This window comes from Stylophora pistillata, chromosome 4 (assembly GCF_964205215.1).
Source record: "Stylophora pistillata chromosome 4, jaStyPist1.2, whole genome shotgun sequence".
Taxonomy (NCBI): Eukaryota; Metazoa; Cnidaria; class Anthozoa; order Scleractinia; family Pocilloporidae; genus Stylophora; species Stylophora pistillata.
In genome coordinates, this window is record NC_142522.1 from 22,451,070 (window position 1) to 22,467,155 (window position 16,086).

The 16,086-nt window shown below is 38.7% G+C and overlaps 2 protein-coding genes across 7 annotated transcripts in view; one reads left to right on the plus strand and one right to left on the minus strand.

Annotated features, from left to right (window-relative positions):
- The window catches only part of LOC111323640 (prominin-1), a 28,735-nt gene extending 20,924 nt beyond the window's left edge, over nucleotides 1-7,811 (minus strand). For 3 of the 5 annotated variants that reach the window (XM_088756565.1, XM_022927036.2, XM_022927038.2), the window contains exons 1-2: nucleotides 7,363-7,695; nucleotides 1,759-1,823 (exon numbers count right to left, since the gene is read on the minus strand). In XM_088756565.1, the coding sequence (XP_088612691.1) occupies nucleotides 1,759-1,823; nucleotides 7,363-7,549 (252 nt within the window). In that variant the 5' untranslated portion in view covers nucleotides 7,550-7,695. Of the gene's footprint in view, nucleotides 1-1,758; nucleotides 1,824-7,362 lie in introns of all 5 variants that reach the window. The other 2 variants (XM_088756566.1, XM_022927037.2) reach the window with 2 other exon arrangements.
- Nucleotides 7,812-7,817: 6 nt separating this feature from the next.
- LOC111323642 (uncharacterized) lies at nucleotides 7,818-15,555 on the plus strand. 2 transcript variants are annotated; one of them, XM_022927039.2, is made up of 7 exons: nucleotides 7,818-8,267; nucleotides 10,415-10,698; nucleotides 11,006-11,273; nucleotides 11,410-11,482; nucleotides 11,836-12,000; nucleotides 12,573-12,717; nucleotides 15,244-15,555. In XM_022927039.2, the coding sequence occupies exons 1-7, from the start codon at nucleotides 7,932-7,934 to the stop codon at nucleotides 15,446-15,448; spliced, it is 1,476 nt and encodes a 491-aa protein (XP_022782774.2). In that variant the 5' UTR covers nucleotides 7,818-7,931; the 3' UTR covers nucleotides 15,449-15,555. The 2 variants fall into 2 exon arrangements, with proteins under 2 accessions (XP_022782774.2, XP_088612696.1); XM_088756570.1 differs by lacking the exon at nucleotides 7,818-8,267 and adding an exon at nucleotides 9,428-10,033.
- The last annotated feature ends 531 nt before the right edge of the window (nucleotides 15,556-16,086 follow it).

A 16,086-nucleotide genomic window follows, 5' to 3' on the forward strand; every position in this document is an offset into this window, starting at 1 on the left:
GTCTTGAGGTACATTTTGGCTCCTTACTGGAGACTTGCAAAAAGTGGTTGGAGCCATGTGCATGGCAGCTGAACAGTAAGGGTAAAGAGAGTCCTTGTTTGGGGGAAAAATATTAAGTATAAATCAAATATTTCTTTGAGAAATTATTATAATTAAGAAGCTTCACAACTGTAAGCTAAAACTTAAAAATAATGTTTCTACAGAATTTTCATTCAAAATTAGAGTAGCAGGAGAATGGGAAGTAGCAGGAGAGGCAGTCTGAATGAGCACAGCTCTTTCATGGAACAAGCAAAGCTTGTTCCCCTCAAGGGGGTTTTGGGGGCATGCCCCCCCCTTGGAAAATTGTGGATATTTAAACCTTCTAAAATGCTATTTCCTGTAATCTGAGGTAAAATTTCGTTCCCAGTTGCTGATTTTAAAACAGTGCATACCTTACTGTTTTGTTCTTTGAATTTGGTTAGCAAGCAAGTAAGTAAGGTTAAATCAAGAGCTCTAACCTTTTTACTCCTAAAGTCATATCAAATACTCACAATCTCTCTCCTCAAATGATATACACTGCATCATGAACTTTCACATGAAAGGGGGGGAGTCATTTTCAGGAGGGAAAGGGTTAAGTCTACTCATCAACTCCACTGTGTGAGTCTCCAATGACATCACTTTCCATGCTTTTAGCAAAAGCACAAGAGGTGAGAAAACTTATTCCAACCAGCCTGTTGGCAACCGGCATGCTAGATGGAATTCACTCAGTTTCGGCAAAAATTACCACATTTCTTGTTTACTGAACGATTTCTTGAATGCATGAGAAGGATCATTATCAATGGATATACCATTTTTGATCCTTATACGGTTACAAATTATAGTGTTTCTATTTACCAGGAATTGGTTAAAATGGAGATTTGCATTTTGTTATAGCAGTAATTTGATACTCATATGGACCCATATCATGATATGATAAACGTCTCCAATTTGCATAGCAGTTGACATCACAAAAATCATATTTTTCCCATAAATTAAGTTCAGTTTATCCACTAAAATTTGGCCAAGTTTTCTTTTCATGCCTTTCTCTATTATTTTTCCAACGTATTCTTTAACTCTTAGAACAAGAATTTTGTGTGTAATAGTACTTAATACGCAGCTGCAGGTCGTCAACAAGTTTTTCTATAATATATTTGTGTGTCCCAATTCATTTAATCTTTTAGGTTAATTCTCCCAGCACTTGAACAAAGTTCATTTATATTTTCATTCGCTTCTTATTTAGCCATTTAAAGTCAGTAGCTTCAAGTTAAATTCACGTTGACAGGATGTTAAAATTTGTAAAAATATGATTACGTCCAGCATGTTACGTCCGTGACATGACTCAAAAAAACATTGTTTTGAACAAACACTGATTGTTTGTTTAAAACGTTCCATGCATTTGCTTAAAGAAAGAAAGAAAGAAAGCATTTTTGCCAAATATAATCCTAGTTCATAACGGCTCCACATCTGAATAAAAGTATTAAGTAATACAGCCCAACCAGCCGTCTAATTTAGCCTGAGAATTCTGCATAGTTGCCAGAGAATTCTCTGATCTCCAATGCCTAATGAACATGGCCCTGTTCTAAAACTGACTTATAGGTAACATCTCTTGTTTGATATAATTTCACCATCATGACAAAAAATTTGCATGTAGCTATATATGTAAAATATAACCACTATGAGTGGACTATAATCTTTACCTCCTTTATCAATTTTAAGGGAAAGTTAATCAATTTCACAAACCTCTGAGATTTCAGGAGACTTTCCTCCTTTACCAAGTGCATAACTTAAGGCATTTCCAATGATTTCTGCAAAAAAAATCAAAAAGTAGGTACATTTATTAACTTAGAAGCATAATATGCTTCTATGTTAATAAATGTGTTGTAGTTCAATTTTATACTTGGTTCAAATTTTATTATTTTTCCTTTGTTCTCGGTCATGTTAATGTATGATAATGAGTTTGAAACAAAGGAAAATAAAATTTGAACCAAGGATAAAATTGAACTACAACATCTACACAACAAATAGATTCCATGCTGCAGTGCATCAGTCCAGAAATAAGTCACAGATGATGTCAAAGTGTGGTAAGTGCAAACAACAAATATCATGCATAACGCTGTCACTTTAAAGAATGCAACAAAAGCCAATCAGCATTAACCTCCTAACAGCATGTTATTAACCTTGAGTGAAAATAAGTGAAACAGACTACAGAGAAGGCTGGGGAGGAACTGCTCAGTATGTTCTTAAAGAGCATTAGATCTGCCATCTTTGAGTTTTACCACAGTGGAAGGTTAGGAAGAGAAAAAAAAAATAGAACTAAAGGGGTGAGTGACCATGAAAAGGAAGGAGAGGGTATCTGTTTATGCGAAAATTAGACCGCGTGAAAAACGGAGCGAGGTGAAAAATTAGGAGGTGGGGGGAGAGGAGAGAAGGGAACGCCTGCCAGCACTTATTGTTATTTTCAAACACTCGTTCACGGACGAACGAATGCTTCTGATTGGCTTTTCATGTTTAGTCTGATTGATAGACATCAATCTTGCTACATTACACAACCATTGTAGCACTTTTAAAATGGCCGAATCCTTCGAACAAGACTTCATGAGGGCGCTAAACATTTCTTTGGATTTATCAGGAGTCGTTTACTGAATTTTGATTTGATCTCAAACTTCAACAACTACACAGTTTGAGGCAACTTGTCTATGGGGGCGATTTACTACCTGTTTCGCCGACTGGCTTTGGTAAAATCCTTATTTTCTAACTGCTCGTTATAGCTGTAAGGAAGGAGATGCTAAAGAAAAACTGTACTGTAATCGTTGTTCATCCTTTGAAAAGTATTCTAGAGGACCAAGTATCCAAAGAGAATTTTTTGGGCCTCAAAGCAGGAGCATTAAGCCAAATTACAATGGGAGAAGCAGAGCTCTTGCAGTTCGAATTGCTGTTTGGTCCTGGCATGACCGCGCGAAACACTTTTTAGTTTGGCAGCTTCTGATCTTCACCAAGAAGGGCTCACTAATGGTCTTTTTCCCCCTTCCTTTATACACTTAGATGGAGTTGAAATCTGGATTGTTTTACTCTTTATAAAGCTGTAAAGCTGTCCTAAATTTATAACTGTACGTGCACACAGGTTGCAGCATCATTCTGAACAGTTTTGACCAACTTGCTCATAAATATCCACAAGAACGATTCCAGTCGAGTCTTATCTTTTCGATGGCTTAAATATTATTTAATTTATTTATTAATTTATTTTTGAAAGATAGGAAAGAAGACTTTTCTGTCCCTGGTTTTCTGAATTTAACTCAAAATCCACAATAATCGTTCGCCTTTGCTTCCATGAATGTTCGTGTTATTATTTGTATTTGACATCATTCCACGTGTGTTAACCTTTATTTCCCCTGGAAATATGCCGTTCCTTGATTATTTGTTTTCTCGAAGCTCAAATTTCGGAATGCATAATTAATCTGGAGGCGTATTTGAAAACATCATTAAGTGCTGGCAGGCATTCCCTTCTCTCCTCTCCCCCTCCCCTCACCTCCTAATTTTTCGCCTCGCTCCATTTTTCCTGTGGTCTGATTTTCGCCCAAACTTTACTAGAACACCTGCTCTGCACGCTAGGGCAAAAGAAATCATGTCTGCCTAAAGTCATTATTCTTTTAGGAAACTCTGTTCACCCGTAAACTGAACTTCTGATTGGTGTAGTTTAACTAGACCAGTCAATTACAAGCCAAACTGTTTCATTTGGCTCTTATAGAAAAAAAGGATGGGAAACTTTGTCAAAAGGTGAAAATGACAGTTTCAATTCTGCCCTAAAGATGGCTCTGGAGCATTTATTGGAACATGCTACGTCATCCACATTACAAGAAAAGCAAAAGATACAATTTCCACTCTGGTCTCCAAAAAAGATCACCTGACAGTGTTACAAACTGGCTTTGGGAAAAGCTTTTCACTTAAGATGCGTTTATCATGAGTACACATTTAAGCACAGTTGTGGTTTGTCTGCTCTTAAATAAGGACCATGATCAAATAGAAGATGCATCATCAATGGGATTAAGAGCAGCTTCTCCTATGGATATTTATTTGGAAGATACTGAGGGTGGCAAATATCAGCTCATATTTCCTTACTGATTACTGATTACTCCTCACCATTTCAGTTATCCCCTACACACATGTGAGTTTTTGTCAGAAGACAGCTACATCCAATTTTGGAACAAACTCATCTGGAAATGCAGTGAAGCAAAACTAAACAGCATTCTTGGGTAGGTGTTTTTTGTCTTTCCCTACCCCCTTCTCAAGGTTATGAATGAAATTGTTCATTACAATGCTGTAAAGTCCATAGCTATAAGTTTACAGCCATATGGTTCACGACAGACTTTATATAAGATGCAGTTGATATACAGTTCAGATATACAGATTTATCAAATGACCTGTCTAGCCCTGCTTGCATAATCCCATAGAAAAACTTTAGTTAGTAAAAGCTTGTTATAGTGATTAAGATGTTTAATATTGACTGTTTAGTGTTGGAAAATTCTGTGAGCCCACATAGCATATAGCAGCCCCTTGTATTGCCATGTGCTCTTATGAATATAATCTGAGTTGTTGGACCCACATCTTGTGTGTTATACTGTCTTAGAATTCTTCTAACCTGAAAACATAACAAAGCTGACTGTGTTGTGCTGGACGGGTTGATGTGAATCAGTCTAGGAAAAAAAAAATGTCCCACCCTGCTTCCCTCACTTTGCTTTAAATTTGTTTCAAAAACTTAAAGGAAAACAAAAATGAGAAAAAAAATTGCATTTTCAAGGAATTGGCAGTTTCTTGTTCTCACTCAAAAAAATAAAGGATAAATCATAATTCCTGAATTTTGCGCTCAAAGTTGCACTGGTATATCAAGGTTGTCTAGTTAAGCCGGCAACCAGCACATTTCACCAGCTATTCCGAATACTGTGCCAGCTACTCTGACAGCTAGGTTTGTTCTAGGTATGGTATTGTGGAAATAAAATTGTTCAGTCAATAATTCGTCGGAAGCCAAATCGGAACAGAGGCAATGAAAGAGTTATTTTGCCTATAAAGTACAATAAAATGGGTGCATGCCACAGATGTCAACGCAATTGGCCGCGCTTGCAAAAGCGTCAGTCAGTACAATTAGAGAATGCATTAGTCAATACTTGGTTTCAGTTATGGCGAACGGAGGCGGTGGAGTGAAACGAAGTAGGGCTTTGGTTGATTTCATTAAAAAAGAAGAGGACGAGGGAAGATGACGACGGGCAAGACAATGGGCAACAAGGTAATCATTGACAAAAACTTGTCCTTTGCACGTTTTGCATTGTGTGGGAAAAAAATATCAGTTAGTGGACAGACCACGGATGCAATACACCGATGCGGCAAAAAGAGAAGTCATTCTGGTTCACTGGTTATCTTGTAACAGGGCTTGCTATAGTTTCCGGAGAGTCTCCGGACACGATTCCCAGCCAAATTCATTTTATTTTATTTCATTTAGCTTCGCCAACCGGCAGGGACACCGCAACAGCTTGCACTGATTACTGCGGGCCCAATAAACCTATCCATCCCACCCCAGGGGAGGACATCCATCACACAGTAATCTTGTGTGTGGGAAATTAACGTCTCCTACCCCAACCCTGCAGGAGACGGGACCTCCATTTATTTGTCCCTATCTGAGAAGACTAGAATATCTAACCATTTCTCAATGTTACAGAAAGGCAGCAAATTCTTCTCAATTATTTTAAGATCCTGAGTGTTGGTCCGGCCCGGGCTCGAACCCTTGACCTCCTGCACAACAGTCCAGCGCTCTATCCATTGAGCTAACTGGGAGGCGGTTGGTCACGTATTGTTTCTGTACTTTTGTGATACTTTTTTTCTTTCATTCGAATTATCCTTTCTTTCGTGTTGCTTTAGTAACACTTTTGTTTATTACGACAGTGTGAAAATTATGTAAAGCCTGATTAACTTTACTCACTATTTACATTTACGTTTTTTGTGCTGGCTCTTCGCTTAAACAATCAAAAAGAAATACCAAGGCTAATACTAATATTGAAATGAAGAAGGATAATTTTAAAATAAGTTGAGCTTTATTTGCAAAACGAAAACTTGCAGCCAAATGCGTATTAATACAAACACGACGATCGCCAAATTTATCCACAAGACACGATGGAGCCTCTGTTAATTTAAATTAGTAAGATGTTCATTTCATTTTTGTGGGCTCTTGACCTTTTATTTTCACCGGGTTTTAAATTATTCAAAAGACATTTTAGTAACTGTGAATTTCGTGAGAGAAGTCAAATTTGGCGAACTGCACTGTAGTTGAGATTGACAAATTGGGAACATGGCTTTTAGGCAAGTCTAATTAATTCTGCTTTTAAGAGATGGAAGTTGGTACCTTGCTGAAAATAGGCCCAGATTGCATTTCAGAGTATCATTTTTGGCAAAAATTTCCTGGGGGAGGTCTCCCCAGAAGCGACTGAACCCCCGATGAAAGAGGGCCGACGTCCCTCCACACCCTCCTTGAATAGTGTGCATGCCTTGCTGTAGCCGCTTACTTTATGGACAGAACCTGCTACTCAGAACCCTACTGACAACCCTGGTATATGGCTGTGTGTGCCCTCCTATCATGCCCTCTTTAGATTGAAATTTTCAACACTTAGTGGTCATATGATAAAATGCTTATTAACTGAGTTTGGTCAGGTCAGACAGGGAAATATTTGGCTCCCTGTCATGAGGCATGGACCTCACTGCACTTGGTCCGTATGCATCATAATCTTGAGCCAAATATTTTCCTATCTGTCCCTCCCACTCAGTCAACGAAATACAAAGTACATTTCCAAGCTGAAATTTTGTTTTGTTTTGATGTTTCCTTTGTTCTTTGTTCTTTTGTTCCATAACCCTGGAACAAAAGAACTACCACAAAACCCTTATTTCAAAATACAACATAACCAAAGAGTACTGCGTGTGGCTGAGTTAATTCCTCGCAGCGATAGCTATTGTACACAATAGCATAATGTGCAATGAAGCTGGCTCTAATGATGTCTCAACCATAAGAATATATTTACTTTACCGCATGCCGAGAAGCCCCCATTGGACTCTTGGAAACGTGTTCAAAAAATTATAGTGGTTTTTTCGCTTTTTTAGAGCGCATTTCGCATTGGAGTCGAGAGGTAGCACACGCGCATAGTCACTTTTCAAAAAGTGACACTGTAACTGTGATTCTGTGAATGGCATCGCGAGTTAAAGTAAGGTCTAATTAAAAGTGTCTTGTGTAAACAGCGGGTTGTTTTCCCGGTAGAAAGGGTCAAACTAGTCACGCGTAGAACCAGTACAAATGTAATCAATCCTTACCGTAAGGCGCTTGATTTCTTAGCGTCAAAGCTATACCATTTGCAATACTTGTAAGACCATTTAAACTCCAAGAATCCTCTTCGCCTTTTATATTGTAAGGCTTTCCTTGAGGAAGAGGGGGAAATTCCATCACACAGTCAACATAATTGGCAAAGAGAAGACAAAATATCATCCACCTCAATCTCATAGCGGGAAATCACCGAAGATTGACGCTTTGTTTTCGAGTTGGCTAAGTCGCTAAGTTGAAGCTTGGCCGGTAGTCATGGTGGACGATAATAAGACGCTAAGTCCGGTAAATAGGCTAAAGAGCGCTGGAGCCTAATTACGGCAGTGTAAACATATTTGGCAAGCAATTCAACCAATGACATTTTGGACAATTCGATGTTTAATTTACATAGCTCCTGAAGACCATCTGTCAAGTGAAGTGTCTAGCGAGACTAGAGCCCAGGATGCTTTGTCAGCTGAGAATATGACCGAGTTTGCCAAAAAGATTGGGTCCTAGGAAACAAAATGGCGTCTGTTTTCATTGGAAGTAACTGTGTTTGAAAAAAAAAAATCGACTTTGAGCAATGTCAGTCAGAGAAGCAGATAGTGCACGCACTTTTGATCTTAGTCTGTACACATCTTTGACGGCAAGTCGAGCGAAAGACTTCGAACTTGGCGAAGAGGACATTAGTGCAAAGAGCGAAGACCTTAATCCACCGTTGCCATCGGATTTTGTCAGTTTCTCCTTGCCTCCGTTGCAAGAGGCGGCGGAAAGAGGTGATTCAGATTCTGTAGCCCGACTACTTTTGGATAAAGATATCGATGTGAACGAGAAAGCTGGAGGCCATCGAGCTCAGAGGACCGCTTTGCATCGCGCCGCGGGGTATGGGCATCTGACGGTTGTTAGACAGCTTCTTAGGGTAAGTCATATTGATTAATAGAGCGAACTATGGGTACGTTTAGTCAAATGACGAGTGATTCGTTACTGGGTTGACTGACCTAGCGTCTAGATTCGGTTGGGATGTTGAACATTCTTTGAATTAAATCTTTTTTCCAAAAATGCACATGTACAGGTTGTAGCTAAATTCCTCACAGCGATGCCATTGATGTGAACCTACAAACCCCTTTAAAACAGATTGCAAAAGTATAGGCTAAATCTTTTATGAGGGAGAAGCAGTTTTATAATTCTATTTAGGGCCCATCTGTTAATGTAAGGTCCCTACCCCTGTGACATGTATAGGCAAAAGAAACAGAATATTAGGGTCTGCAAAATCTGCGAGCCAGCGAGCCATGCGAGCCAGCGAGCCATGCAAGCCGCGGTGCAAGCCATGTGAGCCGCGGTGCGAGCCATGCAAGCCGCAGTGCAAGCTGCAATGCGAGCCGCGGTGCGAGCCATGCGAGTCATGTGAGCCATGCGAGCCATGCGAGCCATGTTTGCAAGTATTTTCTTTTTTCTTCGATTGGTCTAGGGACTGGGAGGTCATTGATCATTTTGCGCCTGACTATCACTAAACTATCGCTTTAAACCACCCACCCGCCATCTTGAAAGCAGAGATGATCCTGGGGACTAGCATACACGGTACAACCTCGCTCCCAGGGTACTCTCTCTTTCCTTCGGAAATTAATTTTAAATTTAGCTGCAAAAGTGCTTAAAATTGAAATATTCCCAGAAAAAATCCTAATCTCGCTTCGGTTGTCAGAACTATTGCTGGTGCGTCAAATATGAAAAATGCTCAAACCTTCTGTACATCATACTAAGTTACAATGAATATATGAAGTTCATATATTTTGAACTGCAGTTGTAGGTACGTATGATACACGATCCTCGCAGTAGAGAGCGCTATTTATGCAATAGCGAAATCAGACCTGAAAAAAATCAGGCCTGTACGGGATTCGAACCATTGACCTCTGCGATTTATCATCACAGGTTTATTATGAATCAACTTAAAGGCCTGCTCCCAGTTGGCTTGTTAGCTCAATTGGTAGAGCGCTGGACTAGTATTGCAGAGGTCAGTGGTTCAAATCCCGTACAGGCCTGATTTTTTTTTCAGGTCTGATTTCGCTATTGCATAAATAGCGCTCTCCACTGCGAGGATTGTGTATCATACATATCATAACAAGTCTTGCATCATAGTAATGGCTGTCATATTTTTGTTATTAGAGAAAATTTTATCTATTCAAATCGCTCAGGATCCACAAAAAATAAAAACAATGTGACAAAAATTAATTAAGGTTCAAGACTTAAGTGAAAAAATTTTCTGAGAAAAACGTACAGCTCCATCGCCCTACCGCTACTCAAATGGGTAGTTGAATGGACTCCTGTCATTCATTGATATCCATGTGGAAAATTATTCAAGAGAAAAGGGAACAGTACTTCCAGGGCAACTCCGTGTATCAGCGTCAAGAATGGTGAGTAAATTGCATAATTTTAACAGTTTCGCTCTTTAGTGAATCAGAGTTATCAAAACTCTATCGGTTGACTGACTGCGGTATGTGGTTGTCTCTTCCCTCAGACAAGTCTTTCTTCAAAACTCGCACTAGAGTAGCAGAAGCTGGTTTAGAAATAGCGTTCAACCCACCAGCTGACAGTAAATGCTTCTACCACGCCGCTTCTTCTCAAATCGGATTTAGTCTGTCAACATTGACTGCTGTCATCTTTCAGTACTTGAAAAATCGTCAGTTCAATGTAAGTGATTGATTTTTTATGGACATTTTTGGTTGATTTCATTCAGGATCTGCATGGAGATGCAAAAAGATTGCTTAGGATTTCATCAGTTTGAAACAATTGCCTTGATGCCGTGTTTTTCTATGAATTTGTTCTTCGAAGAGTATGTGTAACAAATAAAAGTAAATGTAACAAATAAATTTAAAGTAAATGTAACAAATAAGATTCTTAACATTTTGACTGTGGCTCACATGACTCACATGGCTCGCCCCTTGGCTCGCTGGCTCGCAGATTTATAGCACTCAAATATTACCTTTAAATTCGCGATTAAATGGGATAAAAAAATTTGGGGGGAAACAACCACTTGAAAAAGACTTTTATGGAACTAATCATGTGTTTTAGGCAGGTGCAGATCCTATCAAAGGCAGCAGTGTGCAAAGGACCCCCCTCCATGAAGCGTGTATTGGTGGTCACACTCATGTGATGAAAGAACTTCTGAAACATATCACAGATATCAATGTTGCTGACTCTAATGGACAAACTAGTGCTCATCTTGCTGCATATCATGGTGAAAGTGAATGTCTTGAAATCTTGATAATGACTGGTAGTAACATGGTATTAGAGGATAAACAGGGACGTACTCCAGCTCACTTGGCAGCAATGAAAAATCATTGCTTTGCCTTAAGGTACTAAATGATATTTGTGTTATTACAGGGCTGCAAATAAAATTCTTTCCCATAAAGGACATGTTCTGAGATCTGGAGTGAAAGGATTAAAAGATGCACTGTATTCGTCGTGCAGGCATGAAAGATCAGAGAATTCTCAAGCTGTAATGCACAATTTTCTGGCTAAATTTGGTGGCCTAAAGTACATAAATTTTTATAATTCACATGATCAAGAAAATATTCTCTTATTACTTAATTTAACTGATTTCTTGTTATTTTATCTTTTAATGAAAACCTTGAAGGTGTAATGTTTTTCATTTCACATCAGGTGTCTCATAGAAAATGATGTTGAGGTTACCTGTGTTGATGATCAAGGACGCACACCTGCTCACTATGCAGCAAGTGCTGGGGGCTTGGAAGCTTTGAAAACTCTTGCACACAGTGACATTGATGTCAATTCTAGAGATACAGCAGGATGTGTGCCAGCACATTATGCTGCAGCACATAATGACTGCCACTGTTTGGTGTTTCTGTTGGGTTCAGGGTTGGCAAAAATAGATGTTAGGGACAGATCTGGAAAATCTTTGCTTCATGTGGTAGGTTACAGTACTATTGTAGAGATCTGAATGTTTAACTTGTGTGTTTGAGTTCAGTTTTTTTATGTCAGTTTGTGTGTTGTTGTTGTTTTTTTTTTATTTTAGACTGCATTAACAGTTTAATGATCAATTTTAGGCTGCTCAAAATGGTTCTACAGAATGTGTCCACTGGCTCCTGGAAAACAGAACAAATCCCAACATCAGAGATGGTAATGTTTTTTTCTTTCACCAGAGGTTTATTACTGCCCCACACTTAAGCACTTCTTTACTATCATGTGTTTGTAAAAAACAGATTGTCTTACATATACTTAAGAGAGATGACTAAACTACATGTAAACAATCCTGGCAAAAATTCACTGCTTTCATAATTATTACAAAAAAGACCTAAACTCTACAAACAGCCACGTTTAGGTAGATTACATGATTGTATAATATAAATGTATTGGGAGGAAACACATCTGCTGATTGAGTTAATTCATCTTGACATATGAGACAATTCATGCAGTGCAATAATTTACGAATTAGGGAAGTAATACCCACCTTGTTGGCTTGTTTCCTCTAGGTTGTGGTGCAACACCAGCCCATTTAGCTGCATTAGGAGCTCACTTACAAAGTGTTAGCTGCCTGATTAAACACAGGGCAGACATGAATGCGCAGGATGGCAGTGGTGATGTACCACTTGATTATGCCAAGAGGACTGGCAATCCTAATTCATTTCTAAGAGCAGGTAGTTGTTGTTTAGTTATAAAAGTATCAAAGAAATGGGAAATGAAATGAAGGCAAGAAAAGAGAATAGAGAAGAGAAAACTGACGAGGGAAAGAAAAGAAAATTTCAAAACGTTGGGTCAATTGAACTACTTTTTGTATTGTCAAAAAAGTCTTGATTTCACTGAAAACACAACTTGCCGTGTTCAGTTGGTATAAAAATCCCCTTCAACTGACAATTTAATGGAAACATTTTATACCGACAGGAATATTGCTGCAGTTCATTTTCTATTCTTTTCTCTCTTTTCTCTTCTCTTTTCATATCAGAGTTGTTCTGTAACAAAGGCTGAAAGTGTTAGTAGTAATACACTTGTACCCTCCTTCTCTTGTTTTCTTTACCTTGTCATGCACTAATACATTGAAAAACTTAAAGCAAACTTTAACTAAAGATAAAATAGACTCACAAAATTACTTAAGAGATTGTTAACAAAATCCTCCAAACTTCTGTGTACGGTACCATTTTAGGGCTTATTTTTGGAGAATTTGTTAATTTTTTGTTATTCATAACTTACCTATCTATTCATTTATTTATAGTGAATGGAGAAACTCCTTGTAAGTTTTGCACTTCTAAGCAGAAGGAAATTGAGTATGATTTGGCACACCAGCCAACAGCAGTGGAAAAAAGTATCATAAAACAAGAGTCAGAAATATTTGTCTCACCAGAGGGATCTGAGGACAGGTAAAGAGATACATTAACTGACTGTATAGAAATATTATGGGGGCTAAACTTCACAAGCAGAGGGGTTGTACAGCTTATTTGGTTCTCATTAACTGAGTGGGAGGTCTGTATGGGAGAATCTTGACTGAGGTCGCCAGTACAGACCGAACGCAGCGAGATCTGTACCAGCGACCGAGGTCAAGATACGATTCTCCCATACAGACCGACCTAGCTCAGTTAATAAGATGTTTATTATATGGTTGTGCCTTATATGCCAATTTTTTATATTATGTGTACCTTTTTTTTCTAGACCAGTCTAGATGCTGGTCTAGATGGGAAAATCTAGACCGCTTTCAATATTGATTTCAGCCAATCAAATTCGTGAATTCGGTAGTTCCCAGTCCTTGTGAGACACAGCCATATAATAAATATATTTATTAAAAACTAGATCATTGGATAATGCAATTCAAGACTTTTTATTGGCTTAGCCATTATGGTATATCAGCCAATATACCATAATCTACAAATATGGTAAGCGTACGTGTCAGCTTAAAATTAAAAGGGAGCTAAAAATTTAATAAAATTTAATAATTTAATTTAACGTTTTTAATAAAACAATTATTCCACTCGCACTTGTTGGATATGAGATGATTATAGCCAACTCGGCGCTACGCGCCTCGTTGGCTATCTATCATCTCATATCCAACACGCGCTCGTGGAATAATTGTTAAATATTGATTATAAAAGTAGTTCCCTTCTGCATCATAGAAATACAACTCCAAATTCATCTTAAATTCGTTGAGCTGTTTTTGCTAGGTTGTAATTTTTTTAAGAGTGAAATTCAATAAAATTAACTCTTAGACTGTTCTGGAAACATGTAAGGGTGGCATGAATTAGTGTAAAGATTGGGATTTCTGCCTAGCTTGGAATTTCTGTGGGGTCTATTGATAAAATTATATCTTAGGAAATGTTTAATTAAAGAGACTCAGAAATTGCAAATTTTAAGATGGACCACTCTTCTTCATTGTCCTGTGGCGGTTTTGAAAACTGCAAGAAGAGACACTTAAAATAATTTCAGGGTTCATAATGTAGAATTTATTTTAACTGGAAAGGTTGTTTATTGTGATTATCCTGATGAGCTCAGTGCAAGCACAGTTACTAAACTAAACTGTAAGACACAGCATATAAACCCATCAAACTGAAGGATTCTTAACCCTTTTCACCCAAAGGAACATCAGTTTGTGTTTTCTCCATGTAACGTACGCACCGGTAACATCACTCAATGGGCTATCCGAACCATATACATATATCTTATTAACCAAGCGCGAGGGCTGTACTGGGAGAATATCGGCCCAAGGTCTTGACAGTATGGACCGAGCGCAGCGAGGTCCGTACAAAAAAGACCGAGGGCCGATATTCTTCCAGTACAGTCCCGAGCAAGCTTGGTCAATAAGAGATTTATGATACGACTGAAGTTCAAAGGGACGCAAGTGCAGTATCATTCGGGACCATTCGGGACAGTGCCCGGTCCAATACTTAGAGAATATTGGACCGACAATAGAGCATTTTGATTGGTTGATTTTAGTAATTGGCCCTCTGAATGCCCGAGTCGTGTAATAAGTTTATTTCTCGACCAGTGGTTTCTATAACAAAATTAAAATACACTAAGTCTAACTACGGAAAATAAATGGCATAAACAAAATAATAAACGATATAAACCTGGCGAAATGAAAACATAAAATACACCTGACGGCTTGGATCATGAAATAACGCGAGACGCAGCTTAAAGACAAGCAACACCAAACTACGTAACATAAAGAAGCTTTACGCGCGAACACTACAATATATATGTTGACGGGAGGGGACTGAACCCCGCCACGTGAACGGACCGCTGGCCCCAAATTCGTTGTAACACTCCATATATATACTTATGATGCACGATCCTCGCAGTAGATAGCGCTATTTAAGCAATAGCGAAAATCAGACCTGAAAAAAATCAGGCCTGTACGGGACTCGAACCACTGACCTCTGCGATACTAGTGCAGCGCTCTACCAATTGAGCTAACAAGCCAACTGGGAGCAGGCCGTTAAGTTGATTCGTAATAAACCCTTTCATTACGAATCAACTTAACGGCCTGCTCCCAGTTGGCTTGTTAGCTCAATTGGTAGAGCGCTGCACTAGTATCGCAGAGGTCAGTGGTTCGAGTCCCGTACAGGCCTGATTTTTTTCAGGTCTGATTTTCGCTATTGCTTAAATAGCACTATCTACTGCGAGGATCGTGCATCATACGTATCTAATACCGCAGTTCAAAATATATGAACTTCATATATTTCATTGTATCACATATATATACTGTTATGCATACATTTCCTGAGGTGCTAACAAGGAGAATTTGTTTAACAATCAAGAGCTTCTATAGTTGGTGATCATTTCCTTTCTTCTCATGACCTTAAAGTTTGATTCAGGGGTGATATTGTAAGGAGGCAGTGGATTTCACTCCTAGGGTTCAAAGGTTAACCGTATTTTTTTTTTTTATATATTTTAAGTGGCGTCAGGGTCCGTCAGGTTCGTTCATCCCATTCTTCAAAACGACCTTTGTCCAAGTCAAGGGGAGCTCAGCAAACTCTTCCAAAACGAGACCTGGCAACCAAATACTTTGGAGAACATTTGTTTTCTCTTCCAGCCAGCATTGCTGGCTCAGATTCAGCTTTGAGTACGGGCAAAACTCAGGCACTTCGCAGGAAAAGATAACCTCAGTGGCAAGAAAAAAAGATAAAACTGTATTTATGTAAATAACCCTTCTACCCTGTGTCTTTTTATTTTTAAAGAAATTGTAATAAAGAGCTTTAGATACCTTGCATATTTGATATTCTAAAAAGAATGGCACTGTTTGAAAGTACACTAAAGTATTAAGTTCAGGGCTGTGGCCTAGCAGTACTCTGGGGCCCCCTGGCGCCCCCTAGCGCCCCCTGGCGCCCTACTTTTACTCTTGGACGACTCAGGAATCTTATATGCTGGTCACCCTGGATTTCACAGTTTCAGAGCACTGCGCTCCATGCAATTTTTCTACTAGCACAGCCATGAAGTTGTTTGGATATTTTGAAAATTGATTTCTATAAGCGTGTGTCATTGTGAATAATTCTTAGATGTCCCGAGATGAAAAACCCCACCTCACCCCACCCCCTTCTCGTATGAAATACTGGGTACTTCGTGCTTCACATTGAATTTGGTGTTATTTTAATATAATTATTTGCTTACTTTTAGTAACTGATTTTATACCTGGAGGGTGACTGTGTCTGACAGAGGAAAAGTTATGCTGGGAAATCACATAGCTTGTTGTGTGTAATAGAGGAAACAATCATCATCTTCTGAGAAATTCTATCAATAAC